The sequence below is a fragment of the Sarcophilus harrisii genome, chromosome 2 (genome assembly GCF_902635505.1).
Source record: "Sarcophilus harrisii chromosome 2, mSarHar1.11, whole genome shotgun sequence".
NCBI classification, from domain to species: Eukaryota; Metazoa; Chordata; class Mammalia; order Dasyuromorphia; family Dasyuridae; genus Sarcophilus; species Sarcophilus harrisii.
This window is the reverse complement of record NC_045427.1, coordinates 305334550-305357337: the sequence shown is the minus strand read 5'-3', so window position 1 is coordinate 305357337 and position 22788 is coordinate 305334550. Positions and strand designations below refer to the sequence as shown.

Sequence of the window (22788 nt, the reverse complement as noted above, 5' to 3'; positions counted from 1 at the left end):
TAACGTGTCCCATTCATATGCTCTTTTCTCTACCCACACAGCTACCACTTTATTTCAGGTCCTTAATGTGTTATATCTGCATTACAACAATAGCTTTCTAGTTGGTTTTCATGTCTTAATTTTCTTTCCACTATAATCTATCCTCCATTAAACTTTCAAGCTGTTTTTCTTAAAGTGCAGATTTGAGTATGTAATCCCTACACTCAACAAACTCCAATGCCTCCCTGTGACCCCCAAGATCAAAAAGAAAATGGTCTGTTTGGCATTTAAAGCCTTTCACTATATGAAACCTTACTATCTTTCAAATCTTTATACTTTTTTCCCTCCACATACTCTTATGATTCAGCTACACTGGTTTACTTCCTATTCCTCATGCATGATATTTCATTTCCCAAGATATCACACATCTTGATTTTGTTTTTCTTTTGTGGTAATGGGAAGAGAAAAAAATGCTTGTGACATTCAAAAAAAATTAAATGAAAAGAGTTGTAGCCTCTAATAAAAAAAGAACTGTTATCATAATTTCTCAAATTAATTCATTTTCATTAGCAGTCTACAACTCCACTTGCCTATATTTTGCAGGGAATGGAATTACTTTTTCTTGGCTTTACTGATGAAGGCTCAGATTATTAAGTAAACTAATACTGTAAACAAGATTGCAGGCTGCAAATATTTAAGATACTAAAGCAAATATAATCTTTTCAAATCAAAGGTTCTTAATTTGGTATCTGTCAACTTGCTTTTTAAACATTGTGATAATTGTATTTCAATATGACCAATTTCCTTTGTAACCTGTTGTTTTATTTATTTAAAAACATCATTCTGATAAGTGATCCATAGGCTTCACCACAATGTTTACAGGTCTATAATTCTAAATTAGAACTCCTGGTTTAAAGGCATTTTACAGACTGATTATTTACCATTTCTATTTGTTCATTAGAACAATTCCAAAGGAATTATATAAAATATATATATATACACACACACATGCACACACACTTGCAACAACTACTTGATAATTCTTCTCCCTCCCAGTTGGTTTGAATCAGCAGTATTTAATTGTATATCTAAAATTTCCTTAAAATGAACCCATGGAAAACATTTTCATTTCCAAAATATATAGAGAATTGACTCTAATTTATAAGAAACCCAGCCATTCTCCAATTGATAAATGGTCAAAGGATATGAATAGACAATTCTCAGACTAAGAAATTGAAACTATTCCTAGCCATATGAAAAGATGCTCCAAGTCATTATTAATCAGAGAAAAGCAAATTAAGACAACTCTGAGATACCACTATACCCCTGTCAGACTGGTTAGAATGACAGGGAAAGATAATGTGCAATGTTGGAGGGAATGTGGGAAAACAGGGACATTAATACATTGTTGGTGGAATTGTGAATACATTCAACCATTCTGAAGAGCAATTTGGAACTATGCTCAAAAAGTTATCAAACTGTGCATATCCTTTGATCCAGCAGTGTTTCTACTGGGCTTATATCCCAAAAAGATACTAAAGAAGGGAAAGGGACCGACATGTGCAAAAATGTTTGTGGCAACCCTCTTTGTAGTGGCCAGAAACTGGAAACTAAGTAGATGCCCATCAATTGGAGAATGGCTGAATAAATTGTGGTATATGAATATTATGGAATATTATTGTTAGGTAAGAAATGACCAGCAGGATGATTTCAGAGAGGCCTGGAGAGACTTACATGAACAGATGCTGAGTGAAATGAGCAGGACCAGGAGATCATTATATACTTCAACAACACTACTATATGATGGTCAATTCTGATGGACCTGGCCATTCTCAGCAATGAGATGAATCAAATCAGTTCCAATGGAGCAGTAATGAACTGAACCAGCTACACCCAGCAAAAGAACTCTGGGGGATGACTAAGAACCATTACATTGAATTCCCAATCCCTATATTTTTGCCTGCCTGAATTTTTGATTTCCTTCACAGGCTAATTGTACAATATTTCAGAGTCCAATTCTTTTTGTAAAGCAAAATAATGGTTTGGTCATGTATACTTATTTTGTATTTAATTTATACTTTAACATATTTAACATGCGTTGGTCAATCTGCCTTCAGGGGGAGGGGATAGGGGGAAGGAGGGGGAAAGTTGGAACAAAAGGTTTGGCAATTGTCAATGCTGTAAAATTACCCATGCATATAACTTGTAAATAAAAAGCTATTTTAAAAAAATGAACCCATGCATCTCTTAATTTAAGGTCAGTGGAATAATTATCAAGGACAGGCTCTATTCTTACCTGCCTTGCCATTCTCCTCCTGCTTTGTACTCATTAAACACGCAATAAACTTATTATCCACTTGCTGGAGAACCTGCCAAATATTCAAATGAACAGTACAACAATGAATATAGATTTACAAAAGTGTTAGAAACCATAACAACAGATTTAATATCTATATTTCTTTCTATAAAAAAAAAATCAAGTTAGTGACACTTGTTAGGTACTTGTTGTAATTTAGACCACTTCTCTAAAATGAGATCAATTTCAAAAGAAAAAAAAAGTGTGCATACAGAAAGAAAAATAATCCTGAGGTTGTACACCAGCCCAATATGGGGGGCAGGGAAAGATTATATTTAGAAGACCATTACATATTTCATAGATGCTCAGTGATGCTAACTAAGGCTTCATCCTCTTTTCCTAGCCTCATCTCTTACCATTCCACTACATGTTTACAACAATGCATTAACCAAACTGTACTAGTTCCTCTATACTTTCACCCCTTCATGAAAGCTCATGCTCTGCTCTTCTTTTAGACATTAGTATAGAACTGCTTCTTACAGTTTCACTTGGTGATTCCTACCAAACTTTCAAGATCTAGAAATCCAAGTGTTTTTCTTTTATGAAAACTTCCTTCCTTGACGGAAAGGGATTTCTCCTCCTTCTAAACTCCCAAATCTTCTGAATTCTTTTTTTATATATTTTTTCTTGTACTATATATATTTTTAAATTTGCCCTATTAATTCTTTCTAATTTTTTTTTTGCCCTATTCTTTTTATTGGATAAATTGTAAACACCTAGAGGCTAAGGGTTGTATCTTAATCATTTTTCTAACATTTATGGTACACTGTAAGTACCTTGAACTAGTGCTCAAAAAATTTCCTTGAAATGAATTATGTACAAATCTAGAAATTAGAAGAGAAAAAGTTCTTTAAAAACATACAGAATTTAATCATGATATTAAGTCTTTAAAAAGTTTTAAAATCCAAATTGACAGATAAAATTGGAACTTGGTAAGATACAGAATTTGGCCTGATATGTTGAGGCAGTTATTGAGAAAGATAAAAATAATGGAAATATAGGAAGTGATATATATGTAATTAAAGAAAATAAGAAAGAAGTTATAGAAAAAACAAGGTAAAAAGAGATGATTATGGCTGAGAGGAAGTAATTCATAGTGAATAGAGTGCTGGACATGAGGTCACAAGGACTTGTAATTCAAATTCTGTCCCTGCCCCTTGCTATGGGCAAATCACACAGCCTTTTAAACCCATTTAATCACTTAGTTTCCTCATCAGTGAAATGGGAATAATAATATCTATAATAACTATCTCACAAGTTTATTGTGTGACTCAAATGAAATGTTTATAAAGATTAAATGGATTACATGAAAATGAAAAGCTTCTGCACAAACAAAATTAATGCTTCTAGAATAAGGTGAAAAAATGGTTGAATGGGGGAAAAAACCTTTATATCAAATTTCTCAGTTAAGCATATGAAAAGAGACTGAAGTTGGATTTGAACTTAGGACTTCCTGATTCTAGCCCCAGCACCCTATATACTATGCCACCAAGCTGCCTCAAATAGTAAGAGAAATAATAAGGTAAAGGACACAGGGATAAATTTAGGTAATGTAAAAACAAAAGGTACTGATATAATTTTATTTATTAAAAAAAAAAAAGATTTCATCCCATAACCCATATCTATGAAAGGTGTATGATCTATTTTTCTTTTAACTATGTGATATTTAAGATTCAGATCACATAATCACTTTGAATCTATTATATAGAATATGGTATAAGATATGAGGGTAAGCCTAATTTCTTCCAGACTGCTGTCTAGTTTCCCCAGCAGTTATTATACTAGAGAGTCTCACGTTTCTTAATCCTGTCTGTAGTCATCTTGGGCCAATAAAATCCATTTGCTTCTAACTCTGCGGTCTTAGCTTCACCTGTGTGCAAAGTCATCATGTATAACTTTCCCAGCTGCTGTGCAGTGTGCTCTGAGTAGCATGATCTGCTTGTTGGTGCCATGTGTGGGGTCAGTAATAGTGCCCCACTACAAAACTCCAACATTTCCCTTTGTTTTAAGTCTGGAAGTCCTCTGGCCTTGTTGCTTTCTTCTAGGCTTTGGACCATTTCTTTCATCCTCTTCTCCATGGGCAGTTGAGGCAGTTCAGCTCACATATGCTGCAAGCACACAGCCTAGTGGAAAACCTAGTCTCTCAAATTTATTGCCATTGGTTTTTAGTCTACTTCTCTGGGTGTCACACATAGCCTTCACCCCTTCCTATTAGAAATCACTATAGCTTCAGTATCATATGGCCTTGAAGAAAAGTTATCTCCTTCCACTTAAAGCATCCCTGGCTGGTAGTGGATAGTGATTATTTATTTATTTTGCTGAGGCAATTGGGATTAAGTGACTTGCCCAGGGTCATATAGCCAGTATGGGTTAAGTGTCTGAGATCATATTTGAACTCAGGTCCTCCTGACTTCAGGGCTGATGCTTTGTCCACCGCGCCACCTAGCTGTCTCATGGATAATGAATTTATAGTGTGTCGCTATTCATTTCTGGCAAGAAACATCTAACCTGACACGGAAAATATAAGCCAGGGGAATGTTGTCATTCCACACCTGCAACTCTGCTCTATATACATCTTTAAACTTCCCACTTGATCCTGTATGTATTTTATTATACATGGGTGTTTTCATGTTGTCTCCCCAATTAGATTGTGAGTTTCTTGAGGGCAGAGGCTATTACTGCCTGTCTTTGTATACCCAGCACTTAGTATGGTACTTGGCCCTTAGCACATGCTACATGTGCTATAAGCTTAACACATAAGTTGACTTGATTTCTTTATGAAAGCCCATTTCAAATATTGCTGTTGCTTAGCCTCTGCAGACAAATGCAAATTATTTCTGGTGAATATGCCCTCTTAGTATAGAACTGCTCTCAAGTCCTCCAAGCTAGTATCTATTTGTATACTGGATGTCCGTGTTTACATGGGCAAATACTGGTTACATATTTGAAACAGTAGACTTTGCAAATCTCTAATAAGTAAACTTGTAAACTCTAAAAATTTGTTCACATTTGTCTGTCCACAGATCGCTAAAAGATAATTGTTTCCTTTATCATAGATGGTCCCTCAGAGTTCTTTTAGGTTGTATTTTTCTAATTATTAGTGATTTTGATACTTTGTTTCATGGGCTTTTGAAAGCTTGGATTTCTTCCTCTGAAAACTGCCTTTTCATATTATTTGACCATTTATCAATTTGGGAATGGCTCTTATTCTTATACATTTCAACTGGTTTCCCAAATATATTAGAAACAAGGCTTTTATCAGAGAAACTAGCTGCAAAGATTTTTTTTCCTCCATTTACTCGCTTCTCTAATTTCAATTGCACTTTTCTTATTTGTGCAAAACCTTTTTAATTTTCCTTAATCAAAATCTTACAATTTACTTTCTGTGTTCCTCTTTATCTCTTGCTAGGTCATGAACTCTTTCCTTATCCACAAATCTGACAGATAATTTATTCCTTATTTTCTAAGTAATGATGTCACAATGATGTATTTGGCCAATATTGAGTCCCTATCTAGTAGGATCTTTGAGTTTACCAAAATCTAGACCACTGGGCCTGTTTGCTTCTGCATATTATATATCTAGTCTATTCTACTAATTAATGTCTCTATTTCATAACAAGTTCCAGATTGTTTTGAAGATAACTGCTCTTTAGTATAATTTGGGATAGCGTACTGACAGCATTGTATGTTACATCCTTACTCTTCACCATCACTTCTAAGTAAGGTCTTATGAATCTAGGTAGAGTTCACCCATAAATAATCATAATGTAAGTCTCATTTTGGGGGGAACCTTTTTTCCTTGGTCCCATATTCTTCCTATTAATGCTGATGCTGCATACAAACGTTAGTTTCTACAACACCAAAACTGCATTTTCTTCACAAATTCATCCAAACTATATATGACCATTCTCTTTGCAATTGTAACAGAAAATAGATGTGTCTCTTTCATTGTCTCCTAATAGGGTTTATATATCCTGCTTTCATGATCTTTATTCCTTAATGTTCTAATCTCTAGGCAGCACAGTTTTGTCCACGATTCTATATCTTGCCAGAGTTCTGTGGTTTTCAAGGGAGAAAAATGCATGCAGAAAGTGGCTACTTTGCCTAATTTTCTTGATCTATACATGAAAGGGATGCTCCGGAGTTGTTTGAGGGTTGGCCTCTTTATAGCCAAACACTTATTGTGTGACTTAAGTACTATGCTTACCACTTGGCAGAGATGTGGTCAACTCCACTGTGTCCCCAAAATGGTTGGTGCCTCCTGCATCTTCACAGTGTATGCTATACCTTCCTCACCTACTGCGGGATGATCATACCTCATCCTCATGCCTTTGTTGCATCTCAGTCTCAACAGACTAATGTCTATTCAAACTACAAACTCAGTTTGTTGTTGTTTTTTTCTCCTCTGTATTGAACTGTACAAAGTCTAGCTGTGGCATATGCTTCTGGTGGAGTCTTACAATCATCAAACTGACTCTCTAGGCTTTGTACATATTCTTGTCACATAATGTCAGGCTGTCTGGTGTCTGGCCCTCTACCAGTCCATATGTGTCTCCATGAGGTTTTTTCATCAACATTTCCCTCTTCTCTAATTCAGAGGCCTGCCTGTTCTGCACTGAATTGATCATGGGATGGATTTTAGTTTTCCAGCTTAAGATAATCCTCTTCACGAAGATATCTAAATTCAGTCTCTCAGCCAGGAGATATTTTTCTGTCCAATTTTGGGAATTGAGATTTAGTCCAATTTAGAAGTGTGGAGAAAAAGTGACCTTTTTTTGACATAGGGGACCTAGCTCTGGCCCTGATTGAAGGTAAGAAGTCTTTTCTGATTTGATTACTACCCTTAATATCTTTATCATCAGGCTTCCTTTCCTCATGAAAAGTCTCTATTCTCCCCACCAACTACTCAATCAGTTACTCCCATGTACTACTTTCTACTGTTGGTGTATCTAACACTTTTGAAATATCCAATAGTTTAGGTAATTCGAACAGCACTGATTAAGTAGTCTCTTCCATTCTGACCTTGAAATTGCTTCCCAAAACTTTTATTTTTAAAATGTCATAATAATGTACTTATTTGTCATTTATATGTTCACTTCTAAAATTAAATGACCCCTATGAGTTTCTAATTTAAAGGTCCCATTATGACCTCCATTTTACAGGTGAGTAAACTGAGGCAAGCAGAAGTTAAGTAATTTGCCCAGGGTCACACACCTAGTAAGTATCTGAGGCTGGATTTGAACTCAGGTCTCCCTGACTCCAGGTTCAGCACTTTACCTTACCACTTAACTGCCTCTAGACAATTCTATACTGCTAAGGGAACTGTCAAGAAGGAAGGCTGTAGATTTCTAAACATCTCACAATAACCAAGTGCATAGATCCTGTGCAAAAATCTGTTAGCCCTTGAAAACATGAGTCAAACAGCCAGCTGTTTTCATGCAATCTTTTCTTCCTCCTTTTTTTTTTTTTTTTAATTAATTATTAAAAGGGATGGCTTTGTGGAAGAAGTTTGAGGGAGAAATACGGTAGGAAATGTGAGTGATATGCAGTTATTAGATATCAGTAAAATGCATTTTTTTAAAAAAAAGATAAAATGTGGGTCAGAATTGACAACTCATTCCTCTGGGATCTTCTACATTCCTAAACAAATTACTTTCTTTGTAGCATAAATAATTTTCCCTTGATTTCATTGCCTTCTTCCCTTCTAAGGTAAAAATTATAGGAAGAAAATGATAGCTTAACAAACCTAAGTACTTTGTATCTTTAATAAATGTAATTTGCTTTAAATTCAGTAGTTAATTTGAGCTCTGTATGTACTTTTTATTATGCTTCAATTTTTCTTTTACCTGCATTGAATGAACCATCTCTTTGGTAAAACGATAGGGATACAAAATGTTATGGATTTTTACTGTCAGACTCTCAGCTTGTTCATTACTCACATCAAGAGCAACCTATAAAGAAAATCACAAACAACATTCCTGAAATCTCAACATACTTCCAAGCATTTAATTCCATGGCACCTATAGGTAATGAGAATGAATATGGAGAATTAGCAGAAATGTAAAAGAACCTATGGATTATAATTTTAAAAAATCAAACTTGTCTTAAGTAAAATCCTTTTAGAAAATTTCTGATGAAAACGATACTGTCACCAATTTTAGCCAAGAACTACTGAACAGCCAATAATCAATTTACCAGGCCACTACTTCTTATCATCATCACCACCACCACCACCACCATCACCAATGAGAATTTGTTAAGTGCTTATTATGTACCAGGCATTTTGCTAAATGCTGAGAATACAATGAAATGCAATAACAGTTCCTGCCCACAAGAAGTCATATTCTAATGAACATGCAAAGACCTACCTAAATATATGTAATGGGAGCTAATTCTAGAGGGAAGGTACTAGCAATGGAGGGCAGAGGGGAACAGTGTGTATGAAACGTAGCCTGTGAAAGGTCTCTTGTGGGCAATTCCAGTAGACTTGTAATAGAAAGTGCCATCTGCAACCAGAGAGAGAGCTAAGGAGACTGGATGTGGATCAAAGTATGTTCACTTTTTGTTGTTGTTTGTTTGTTTTTTCTTTCTAATGGTTTTTTCCCTTTTGATCTGATTTTTCTTGTGCAGCATAACAAATATAGAAATATATTTAGCAGAATTCCACATGTTTAACCTGTATCGAATTGTTTGCTGTCTTAGGAAGAAGAAAAGAAGAAAAATCTGAAACACAAGGTTTTGCTAAAGTGATGCTGAAAACTATATTTGCATGTATTTGGAAAAATAAAATACTATTGGGAAAAAAAAGCAGCAGTATATTAGAATTGGTGGGGGGAGGGGAAGAGGGGGAAGGCCTCTTGTGGAAGATAAGACTTAAACTAAGTCTTGAGGAAGCCAGAAAAGCTAGAAGGCAGAGGTGAGGAGTGAATAAGGAACAGCCAGTACAAAATCATGGTATAAAGAGTTGGAGGGTCATACACAAGGAATAACAAGAAGGCCATTGTCAATGGATCATGGAATATGTAGTGAAATAAAGTGTAAAATGACTGGAAAGACAAGAAGGGTGCTGGTTGTGAAGGGTTTTAAAAGCTAAATAGAAGATTTTACATTTGATCCTGGAATACTAAGGACCCCCTGGAAAGATTGGTGGGGTGGGAAGATGTGTGGAGAGAATGAAATGGCCAGATTCCCCCTTTAGGAAGATTACTTTGGTAGCTCACAAGGTACATTCTGCTAATATACACATTTCAGAGAAAATGTGGTGCCCAACAGGAATGATAAGCTGTTCCATCATTAGAAGATGTATCTATTTAGTTAATGATATCAATTTCAATACTATTATCCTATAATGGAAAAATGCACCAATCTAGAGTCAAGGCAAGTCTCATTTCTGAAATGAGCCAACTTAGTAACTGACTTAGCCTCTGTGGACCTCTTTCCTCATCAATAAAACTGGGGCTTTGGATGAGATGCCTCTGAATTCTCTTTCAGTCCCACGTCTCTCATTCTATGACTATACTGAGTTCTCATGACACTTCAGGGTATGGACAGTTTCAGTTACAAAAGAGATTTGCCCATACTGTCAACACTGCCAAAATGTTATTAATTTTAATGCCTTCTCCCTCCACAGATGATATTTCATTTTCCAAATATATCAGGAATATTGTCAATTTCCATTACTGATTCGTCTGAAAATTAGTTCAGTCATTTACGTCTTGACTCCAAGCCTAAATAAAAGTTCAAACTCTAAAATCAGCAAAAGAATAAGTTTGAAGACTCACCTCTGGATATCGAGCAAACACTGGATTTTCCCACTCTGAAAACAAAGTCTGGAGACAATCAGTACCAATAGCTTCATCCACAGTATCTTAAATAAAAGGAAAAAAAAAAAAGCAAAGTTAGTTTTGGGGGGCAAGGCAAATTACAATCTTCTATTTTTTGTGGTTTAATCTCAGAAACTAAAAATCAGACATATATTTATAATATTCCACAATTTTTCAGTGTAAATAGTATCCCTAAGTGATCTCACGATGATCATATTTAAAAGGGTTGGTGGAAGTATCTTTTGACTTTATAGTAATTTCTCTAGACTAAACACAAAATGAAAAATGAAAAAACGGGGATCAAAATATTAGTTTCATTCCCTTATGTAAAACATTTTGAAAATGGAGAGAGAAAAAAATAGGCAATGAAAATTAAAACAAAATAAAAACAAAATATTTGTTTGCTTTTAAAATATATATATTTAGAAGAATTACACATTTACCATATTATATTACTTCCTGTCTGAGGGAAATGAGAAGGGAGAAAAATTTGGAACACAAGGTTTTTCAAAGGTGAATATGGAAAACTGTCTTTGTCCAAAGCAATCCCAATAAGACTTTGGGCAGGAAATGCCATCTGCATCCACAAAAAGAACTAAAGAGACTGAATGTAAATCAACACATGCTATGTTTACTTCTGTTTTTTTTCTCTCTCCCATGGTTTTTCCCTTTTGCTCTGATTTTTCTCTCCCAACATGATTCATGAAACAAATTCATGAAATATAAAAAATAAACTTGTTACAAAAAGGAATGAAAAAAAAACTATCTTTGCATGTATTTGGAAAAATAAAATACTATTAAAAACATTAAAAATAAAAACAAAGTTTATAGCTTCTTTCTAATATAAGAATTTAGCTTAAATTAAACATGAGCTGCATATCCAATTTCTGACATCAAAAGAGGAATAATTTTCCAAATCACAAGGTATCTCAGACCATGTAATTGGCCCTGGAGTCTGAAAAAATAATTTCTGATTGAAAATGCATAAACTGAAACACTTAGTTCTGCTTTTAAATAGGCCCTTAGGGAATTTCTGGTTCAAGTCAGTCACAGCTGGCTTTGCTCAGCAACATTAACACATTTTTGCTTTGTTTTGTGAGTTAGGTAACAAGGTACTATATTCCAATAATGTGACTCTACCTCTGTATTCCTGTCTTATCATGGTCCTTTCTTCTCTAGTTCTACGAAGGAAGGGAAGGACAAGCTTACTTCTAAATGGATAGCACCTGTACTGAAATCCTAAATATTGGGGGGGGGGGGGGGAAACCCCACCATACACAAAAAACAAAACAAAACAAAAAATCCTTTGTAGAAATTTTATACAGGAGATTATGATAATTTAAATTATATAAAACAGAAATACAAACTATCCTTTCACACAGAATAAATGATACAAGACAAAATGTAATCTAAGAACCAGGATGCCTTGATGAAGAAGACAAGTTTGATGGCTTAACCTAATCCATTTTAAAGAATAAAATCTAATGTTTCGCTTTGTTCATCTGAACAAGGAAAATATTACACAGAGCTGAGCACAGAACAGGAGTTCATCCAGGACTTTCTGATTAATTGATGTTGTCACAGCATTTTTCAAAATTTAGGGATGAGATTCTTAACCATTCATTCAATTAACATATAAAGGAGACTCGAATCTTTTGTGACCATCAAAGAATAAAGTACATTTTATTAAGTGTATTTATTATGGAAAAATGCCTTGGTTAAATTTAAATTGGGGTTTATATATACATTGACTAATAAGTATATTAACTGTATATGATGATTTGTCTGTTATCACTTCCTCTCTCCTTTCCCCTTTCCCCAACTCCACTTAGGATTCTTACCTCTCCAGGGCAAGCCCTATTTTCTGTCTTTCTTGGTATTCCCAGAATTTATCATAGTGTTTCCTGGCCTATGTTAGACAATTAATAAAAGCTTATTCATTAATTAGTAAATATTCACAGAGTCAAAAAGGACATAAGTGACCAGTTCTTTGGGTGATAATAAGAATTGAGATATAATTCTGACCTTCAAGGGGCTTATAATGTAATTGGGGTACAATATATATTTGAATATTCTAGACATTGAATTCTATACATTGACTAACTGATGTACATAATTGTTTGTACATTGTCTACCATCTCCCTCTTTCCCATTAGAGTCTGAGCTCTTTGAAGGCACTTTATGTATAATGCATAAAGAAAGAAAAAGGAAAAAAGTTAACTAAAAATGCAAGATAATAGATGAATGATAAAATAAATGCTAAAAGAGTTCAGAGAACATAGAAATTACCATGAGCTTGAGTTCAAAATCTATCCCATCAATAATGTAAAACTGTTAATAATTCTTCAGGAAAGGACTGAAGTGATTAATATAATGTCTGAGGAAGATTAATCTAGTAGTGGCATGAAGAATGAATGGAAAATTAAAGATAGAGAAACCAATTAGAATAATATTGCAATGGTTCAGATGTATTGCCTTTAACTAAGGGGGTACAAGTGGTAAGAAGTAAGACATTTTAAAGTAAAAACTGACAAAACTGGTGACTTTGTGTTATTCCTTAATATTACTGCTCTAATTTCACTTTCCTATAGTAAATGTTTCACCTTTTCAGCCCATTTTACTTTATCTCTTTTATCTTTGCTATAGTAGAGTTTTTCAGTGGTTAAAAAGCACACATTTTTCTAAAGGGTAATTTTCCCTGTCAGTTGAAATTGTTCAGAATAATTTCTTCCTGAAAATCTGTTTGAGTGCTTAAGAAACTTTATTTTTCATTAGAAATCCATGAATTGACATGACCTTCTAAAGTTCATTACAAGGTTGACTGGTCTAGAAAGTTATGTAAGTTGAGGTGCTTTGAACATCAAGATTAATTTCACAGAAGCAGATGTTTACTCTGGTTATAAGAGCCAAGAGCTTCCCTCTTTATTAACAACTGCTGCATGGTTTATTGTGTTTCAGTTCTTTTTTTGGCATCATATCAGAAGCAAATACATTTCAATAATATATACTGACATAATTTATGAAGTGGTTTGAGTTTGATCACACAATAAGCATGCTACATAAATTAGGACATGTAACTATATGTACTCAAAAGGTCATAGATCCCAAAGGGTAAGATTATATTCTCAGGACATTATTAATAGAAAAGATTTTCCCTATAAAAGTGATTCGTTGTCTGTAGCAAAATACTAAGGGATATATTGGAAATTAACAATCTTATCCAATATTAAGCATCTCCTGATGGCAATACCCCTCCTAAAAAAACAATTAAAAATCCATTTGTATTTTGTAGAAGACCTTTAATATGTATATTGTTTTTATATTTATCTTTCCATTGCAAATTTGGTGTCACTGCCAGCTGGAAATCTGCTTTACCATTTCCTAACATCTGGGTCTCAAATGTACTGCCAAAATACTGTCACTTTTAATCTTAACTGAAAATTGAGAACTCAGAGTCCTAAGCTTCGCCTTATATTGTCTTATAGAGTCATCTATGAGGCACCTTAAAATCTTTCAGAATAATAGCAATCAAATGTGTAAGGAAGTTATGTATAATTATTATTAAATGTTTATGAAAAGATAGACTATTATAGAAATATATCTATATTGAATAATTTAAATATCAAATTTCTTCAACTTCTAGAAATAAAGTTTTATTTACTTATGTACACTAAAAGAACAAAAGGATATGACTAAAGTTTCCATGATAGAGCATTGATCTTGAAATCAAGACATGAATTTGAAACCTGCTTCAGACACTTAGTAAAAATATTTTTATCTTGGAGAAGTTCCTTAACTACTCTATTTTTCTCATCTATAAAAAATAAATTAGTACTTCACAGAGTTGTTCTAAAGATCAAAAGAGATGATGTATGTAAAGTACTTTGTCAACCTGGAAGCATTATATAAACTATTTTTATTATACGTTTAATTTAAAGTAGTCAATTTCTTCTTGGGAGAGGAGAGAAAGGGACCGATTTAAGTTTAATTTTGTATTGATGATTCAGGTATCTTTTAAAAAATAAATGATATATTAAAAAAGGTTGTCTTAATTTAGCCTCTCAGATTGGCTAAGATGACAGGAAAAGATAATGATAAATGTTGAAGGGGATGTGGGAAAACTGGGACACTAATGCATTGTTGATTGTGAACTGATCTAGCCATTCTGGAGAGCAATTTGGGAACTATGTCCCAAGAGCTATGAAACTGCATACCCTTTGATCCAGCAGTGTCTCTAGTGGGCTTGTATCCTAAAAAGATCATTAAAAGAAGGGAAAGGACCCATATGGATAAAAATGTTTGTGGCAGCCCTTTTTGCAGTGGCAAAGAGCTGGAAACTGCTCATCAATTGGGGAATGATGGAATAAGTTATGGTATATGAGTGTTATGGAATATTATTGTTCTGTAAGAAACAATCAGTAAAATGATTTCAGGAAGACCTGGAGTTACATGAACTGATGCTAAGTGAAATGAGGAGAACTAAGAAAACATTGTATACAGCAACAAGATTATGTGATGATCAATTCTGATGAATTTGGCTCTTTTTAACAATGAAGTGATTCAGTATGAGTCCAGTAGACTTTTGCTGGAGAGAGCCATTTACACCTAGAGAGAGAGGACTATGGGGACTGAATGTGGACAACAGCATAGCTTTTTCGCATTTTTTGTCGTTGTTTGCTTACTTTTTGTTTTCTTTCTCATTTTTTCTTTTTCTTTTTTCTCATTTTTTCCTTTTTGACCCAATTTTTCTTATGCAGCATGATAAATGTGGAAATATGGATAGAAGAATTATACATATGTAATATCTATATTGGATTAATTGCTGTCTGGGGGTGTGGATGGGGGAAAGGAGGGAGAAAAATTTGAAACACAAAGTTTTGCAAGGTAAATGTTGAAATGAGGTGATTCAGGCCAGTTTCAATAGTCTTGTGATGAGAGAGCCATCTGCAACCAGAGAGAAGACTGTAAGGATCACAACATGGTATTTTCACTTTTGTTTTTGCTTGCATTTTGTATTCTTTCTGATTTTTTTCCTTTTTGATCTGATTTTTCTTATGCAGCATAATAACTGTAGAAATATATGTAGAAGGATTGCACATATTTAACATATATTGGATTGCCTACTGTCTAGGGGAAGGGGTAACGGGAAAAAATTTGGAACACAAGGTTTTGCAAGAGTGAATGTTGAAAATTATCTATGCATATGTTTTGAAAATAAAAATCTTTAATAAAAAGGGTAAATATTAAAAACTATCTTTGCATGTATTCTGAAAATAAAAAGCTATTTTTTTTTTAAAGGAAAGATAAATGATAATATTATCCACCACAGGGTGCCTCTAGCCACAATAGGGTCTACAATTCATTAAAAATAATGCCACTGAACTTCTAGAGATTGAAGCCAAGATGATGGAGTAGAGAAAGCACTGTTATCTCAAAAAACAATTTTAAAATAATGCCTCAAAACGAATTCTAGGGTGGCAGAATCAACAAAAGGTCAGAATAAAATATTCTTTCAGCCCAAGACAACACAGGAAGTCAAAAAAGAGTTTTGTAGCATGAGGGTAAAGGTCAAAGACCTGGAGCCTCCATGCATGAAATACCAGTGGTAGGATTAGGTGGAGGTAACAGTAGGACAACAGCTTTGGGAGCTCTCAAGCCAGAGATCTGGGGATCTGGCAACTGGTCAGAAAGAGATTACCAGGAAATCCTGTTCTAGCACTGGACACAAGACCACAAGCTGCTTAATAACTCCACTATACTCACTTTTGAATCAGTTCAAAGACCAAGAGGAACGCTTTTGATCACAAGGTATTTTATTTATCCCTTCCAGTTCCATGGGATCAAGGATACTGAAGAAAAGTATTGTTTCTGGTCTCACGGAAGGAGAGGCCCTGAGGAGAAGCATCGACTGCAATTCCAAGGGATCAAGGATCCTTTCTGAGTAAGGGCCAAACTGAAGAGCAAAAGAGCAGTGGCCACACTATACCCTAGATGACATCACCTTCGAAGCATTTAAAACTTCCAACTCCCATTCCCCAGAGTCAACTATGAACACAGCAGTACAAAATGCCTGAAGCTTAGGACAGACCGTCCTATTCTTTCCTCACCCCATACCAGGAATAGAGTATAACATTAATATAAAGTTCTAAATCAAGAAATAAGATGAAAAAAAATAAGCAAACAAGAATCCGATCATAAAATACTACTATGGTGATAGGAAAGACCAAGATATAAACTGAGAATGGCTCAGACACTTAGTAAAAATATTTTTATCTTGGAGAAGTTCCTTAACTACTCTATTTTTCTCATCTATAAAAAAGAAATTAGTACTTCACAGAGTTGTTCTAAAGATCAAAAGAGATGATGTATGTAAAGTACTTGGTCAACCTGGAAGCATTATATAAACTATTTTTATAGTTACAAAGAAAGAAACATTGCACATAAGCCCAAAAAGAATTTCTGGAATACCTTGAAAAGTTTTTTTTTTAAATAAAATAAGAGTGGTAGAGGAAAAATTATAAAGAAATGAAAGCAGGGGGTAGAGCTAAGATGGTGGAGTGAAGCCAGGAAGCTGCTTGACCATTCCCAGTTTCTCTAGAAAACAATATGAAACCAAGACTCTGAAAAGAATGTGGAACAAAAGAGCCTAGGAAGAGATGGAATGAGACAATTTTCCAGCTCAACATAGGTGGGAAGGACCTGAAGAAAGGTCAGTATCACTACAATGAAAGGAGTGCATAGCCTAGCTCAGTTAGTGCCTGAAAAAGTCAGTAGGAGGGTCTTAATCACAATGGATCAGCAACTGAAAGAAACCCTCTGTTTCTACTCAATAAAACAGTAGTAAAGCAGAGCAGAAGAAATTTATCTTACCCTATAGGGAAGTAGGAGAAGAAAGGGGGAAAGAAAAGGGAGGAAAAGGACAGAAGGGAGGACAAAAACAGTAGGAGAAAGAGTAAGAAAAAGGAGGAAGGGTGATAGAAAGGAGAACAGACTGAGGAAGGGGTTGATCAGAAACAAAACACTGGTGAGCAGGAGCACCATGGAAAGAGAAGGGGAAAAAGTATATATAGGGGAGAAAAATAGGATGGAGGGATTACACAGCTGGTGTTCATAACTGTCAATGTGAATGGGATGAACTTTCCCATAAAACAGAAGTGGATAGCAGATTGGATTAAAAACAAGAATCCTACAATATGTTGTTTAAAAGAAACACATTTGAAACAGAGATATAAACAAAGTAAAGATAAAAGGCTGGAACACAATCTTATAAAATTTAGATACAACAAACCTCTAGAAAAAATTGAATGAAGATAGAAAGAAATATATCTTTTTCTCAGGGGTACATGTCACCTACCCAGAAAGTGACCAAAAAATCTCACAATTAAAAGCATAAAGGCAGAAATAGTAAATGCTTCCTTTTCTAATCATGATATAATAAAAATTATATCCAATAAAGAGCCAGGTAAAGATCGATTAAAACTTAATTGGAAATTAAATAATCTAATTCTAAGAAATGAGTGGGTCAAACAACAAATCATAGGAACAATCAATAATTCCATCCAAGAGAATGACAATAATGAGACAACTTGCCAAAACTAATGGGATGCAGCCAAAGCATTTCTTAGAGGAAATGTTATATCTCTAAATGCTTAAATGATATAATTCATAAAGAGATCAATGAATTGGGCATGCAACTAAAAAAGCTAGAAAAAGAACAAATTAAAACCTCCCAATTAAATACCAAAGTAGAAATTCTGAAAATCAAAGGAGAGATTAATAAAATTGAAAGTAAGAAAATTATTAAAAGAAGACTAATAAATAAAACTAAAAGTTAATTTTATGAAAAAAAATCAACAAGGGGAAATTAGGTGGTGCAGTGATTGAGCACCAGTCCTGAAGTCAGGAGGACCTGAGTTCAAATCTGGCCTCAGACATTTAACACTTTCTACCTGTGTGACCCTGGGCAAGTCACTTAATCCCAATTGCCTCAGGAAAAAAAAATTAACAAATTAGATAATTCTTTGGTTAATTTGATTAGAAAAAAGAAGAAAATCAAATTACCAACATCAAAAATGAAAAGGATAAACTAAACTAACAACTTCCCCACACTATGTAAAAACACAGTAAAACTTGCTTTCTTTACCATATTAATCCCACTTACCTATTACCAATGAAGAAGAAATTAAAGCAATAATTAGAAGCTACTTTCTCCAACTGCATACAAAGAAATCTGATAATCCGATTTAAATGGATAAATATTTACAAAAATACAAATTGCTCAGATCAATAGAAGACAAAATAAAATACTTAAATAACCCCATTTTTAAAAAAGAAATTGAACAAGCAATTAATGAATTCCCCAAGAAAAAAATCTTCAGGGCCAGATGGATTTACAAATGAATTCCACCAAACATATAAAGAATAATTAATTCCAATACTATTTAAACTATTTGAAAAAATAGCAAAAAAAGGAGTCCTGCTGAATTCCTTTTATGATACAAATATGGTGCTAAATACCCAAACCAAGAAGAGCCAAAACAGAGAAATAAAATTATAAACCAATCTCCCTAATGAATATTGCACAGTCAGTCTCCTTTACTTGGGGTTCAGCTAGCTTTCTGGAGGGTCTTCACATGGGACTTGGTTTCAGTGGAGAAATGAAGGAGGACAGGCTAGCCACCTCAGTGGTGGGAGATGGAGTGAATGTCTCTTGTCCAATTCTTGTTGGCTGTTATATACTCTATTATAATTACATTATCGTAGGTGTGAATCTTGTAGAATAGGTGTCAATCTTGTAGAACTATATTAAGTACTAAGTATATGTACTGAACTAGAGAACTATTAATCACCATGCTAAACTAGAGAACCATTGTCTTATCAATTCCACTGAGTTACCACCTTGTTGTAGAACTAAATCAATCATGCTGAGTCTTAAGTATACTTCTCCAGAGTTCTGGCCCATTACAAAACCTAAAACTCTATTATAAAGCAACAGCCATCAAAATCATCTGGTATTTAAAACAAAGACTCCAGCTTGTGGGATAAGAACTCACTATTTGACAAAAATTTCTGGAAACTCTGGAAAATAGTATGTCAAAAACTAGCCAAAAATCCTATATTTCACACTCTATACCAAAATAATTTCAAAATGAGTACATGATTTAGATACAAAGGGGAATTATAAGTAAATTAGGAGAGCAAGGGATGGTTTTATGTGTCAGAACTATGAAGAAAGAAAGAATTTATGATCAAACAAGAAATATAGAACATTATGAAATACAAAATGGGTATTTTTTATTACATTAAATTAAAAAGTTTTTGCAGAAACAAAACCAATACAGACAAGTTTAGAAGGGAAGCAGAAATATGGGAAACAATTTTTATAGGCAGCATTTCTGATAAAGGTCTCCTTTATATAGAGAACTGATTCAAATTTATAAGAATACAAGTCATTACCCAATTGATAAACGGTCAAAGGATATGACTAGAAATAATTTTAGATGAAAAAATTAAAGCTATCTATAATCACATAAAAATGTTTTAAATCACTATTGATTAGAGAAATGCAAATTAAGACAACTCTGAGGTACTACCTCACTTCTATAAGATTGGTTAAGATGTCAGAATAAGATAATGATAAATGTTGAAGGGAATGATGGAAAACTAGGACAATGATGTACTATTGGTGGAGTTTTGAACTAATCTGACCATTCTGGAAAGCAAAGAACTATTCTCAAAGGGCTCTAAAACTGTATATCATTTGATGCAGCAGTGCCATTACTGGGTCTGTATTCCAAGGAAATCATAAAAGAGAAGGGGGAGGAAATCTGCATATGCAAAAAATGTTTGTAGCAACTCTTTTTGTGGTGGCAAAGAATTTCAAAATTAATAGAAGCCCATCAGTTGGGGTAAATAAGTTGTGGTATATGAAGGTAATGAAATAATATTCTATAAAAAATGATAAACAGGCTAATTTTAGAAAAGCCTGGAAAGATTTACATGAACAGATGATGAGTGAAACAAACAGAAATTGTGTACGTTGTACACAATAGCAGCAAAATTGTGTGAAGATCAATTCTAATACACTTGGCTTTTCTCAGGAATTCAGTGATCCAAGGCAATTCCAATAAATTTTGTATGGAAAATTCCATCCACATCCAGAGGAAGAACTATGGAAACTGAATGCAGACCGAAGAATATAATTTTCACCTTTTTTTCTTTCTTCTTTTTTTTCTTTGTGATTTTTCCCTTTTGCTCTGATTTTTTTTCTCCTAACATGACTCATATGAAAATATGTAAAAAATTAGTGTATATGTATAATCTATAGAAATATAAAATTCAGTTATAAAAAAGAAAGAAATGAAAGCAAAAAAAATTATGAAAAGATAATTAATGGCTTAGTAAAAGAGTCAAAAAAAAAAATTCTGAAGAAAATAACACCTTGAAAACAGAATTGATCAAATAGGAAAAAAAGAAAGATACCAAAATTCACTGAAAAAAAAAGAACTTTTAAAAAACAATTGGATGAATGGAAAAAAAGATATTCTGAAGAAAATAATCCTTTAAAAATTAGACTTGGGCAAGAGGAAGCTAATATCTCCATAAGACATCAGGAAACAATAAAACAAAGTTGAAAGAATAAAAAAATAGAAGAAAGCATGAAATATCTCATAGAGAAAATAACTGACCTGGAAAATAGATCAAAGAAAAATAATTTAATAATTATTGGACTACCTGAAAGTCATGATCCAAGAAACAGCCTAGATATTATATTTCAAGAAATTATCAAGAAAAATAAACCCCCAAACCCAGAATGAGAAGGTAAAATAAAAATGGAAAGAATCCATTGACAAGTGCCTGAAGGAGATCCCAAAATGAAAACTCTCAGGAATATTATTGTCAAATCCCAGAGCTTTCAGATCAAAGAGAATACTTCAAGCAGCCAGAAAGAAACCATTCAATTGTCATAAAGCCACAATCAAGATCACATCAGATTTAGCCACTCCCACATTAAGAGTGGAGAACTTGGAATATGGTATTCCAGAAGGCAAAAGAACTAACAACATAACCAAGAATAACTAGCAAAATGGAGTATAATCTTTTAAAGGGGAAATTATCTATTTAATGAAATAGAGGACTTTTAAGGATTCCTGATGAAAAAACCAGAGCTGAAGAGAAAATCTGACTTCTCTTGAGTCAAGAGAAGCACAAAAAGATAAATTTAAAAGAAAAATCATAAGGGACTCAATAAGGTTAGACTCTTTTTCTATATGGAAAGATGACATGTATCTTCTAAGATCTGGTAAATTTTGGAAGAAAATACCTAATGGAACCTACATCACTCAAGAAGAGATAGCATTGCCAGGACATAAGCTAATGAAGGACAGGCTATTATTTTGTGGGAATACTAGCATTAAAACTTAAGCCACTACTAGTCTATTGAAGTTTTCAAGAAAAAAAAAATTCCAATAAAAGGCAAATTAAATATAATGGGGAGGGCCAATAGCAAAGTCTGGGTAACCAGACAGTTCATCAAATAGATGAATAAAGTGTTTGACCCCAGTGTAATAACATATTTGCAGGAAAAAGAATTGCCTCAGAAGGCTTTGTTAATAATGGATAATATTCCTATTCACCATTCAGGCTTAGAGGACAACTTGCTGGAGGAGTTTACATTTATAACTATGAAGTTCTTGCCTCCAACAACTCTTCTGCTTCAGTCCACAGACCAGCAGATCTTCTCCAACTTCAAAAAACTATATACCAAGGCCCTCTTCCAGAAGTGCCTTGCATACCAACTTGTCTCTAAGAGAGTTCTGGAAGGACCATTTTCAACATCCTCACTGTGTCACTCTGATAGGTAAAGCCTGGCATGCAGTCTCTTACAAGACCATGAACTCTGCCTGGAGGAAGCTATGGCCAAAAGGTGAAATTCTGAGGGACTGTTAAGGCTTTGAGGCTGAACCTAGCCCAACAGTGGAGAAGATTGTGTCTCTGGGCAAGTCTAAGGGCCTAATGGTCAGTGATGAAGATACTGAAGAGTTAGTGGAGGAGCACAGAGAAGAGCTCAGCACAGAGGAGCTGCAGGAACTAAAGAGGGAACAGCAACTGATAATGACTAAGGAATTTTCTTCAGGTGAGGTAGAGGCAAGGGAGGAAACCCCTATTAATAAAAGAAATGTATTCTAAATGGCTTGAATTACAAAATTTTGTTAAAATTAAATTTTATCTATTATGATTGTCTAGTTTTAAGGTTTCAAATCAAAAACATCCCCAATTTATAAATTTATAAATTGCCAAATTAACTCCACTTACACTTCACTTGAACTGAGAGGATGGTGGGATGGTGGAGAGGTAAAGGAGGAGGAGGAGAGAGGATGGAAAACACCAGGCACTTGCACAAGGCGTCTGTCTCTTAACACCACTAAACCCTGCTGGAGACTCAGACCTAGGAAGTTTTACTAAAAGCCTATCAAAAGAAAGTTACTTCTGCTCATATTTCAAAATGTTTCTGAAATGAAACATTGTTTGTTCATTAAACAAGTCCACATTTTATCTTGCTGAAGCTTTGTCAAGGTGATACTTTTCAACAAAATTTTGCAATTCAACCCATTTAGAACACATGGTGTA

General features: G+C 34.1%; 1 protein-coding gene across 4 annotated transcripts in view; it reads right to left on the bottom strand.

The window, feature by feature from the left end:
• MLH3 (mutL homolog 3) overlaps window positions 1-22788 on the bottom strand; it is a 39065-nt gene that overhangs the window by 10505 nt on the left and 5772 nt on the right. For 2 of the 4 annotated variants that reach the window (XM_031952509.1, XM_031952510.1), the window contains exons 3-5: window positions 10117-10202; window positions 8182-8286; window positions 2276-2348 (exon numbers count right to left, since the gene is read on the bottom strand). In XM_031952509.1, the coding sequence (XP_031808369.1) occupies window positions 2276-2348; window positions 8182-8286; window positions 10117-10202 (264 nt within the window). Of the gene's footprint in view, window positions 1-2275; window positions 2349-8181; window positions 8287-10116; window positions 10203-11298; window positions 11398-22788 lie in introns of all 4 variants that reach the window. The other 2 variants (XM_031952512.1, XM_031952511.1) reach the window with 2 other exon arrangements.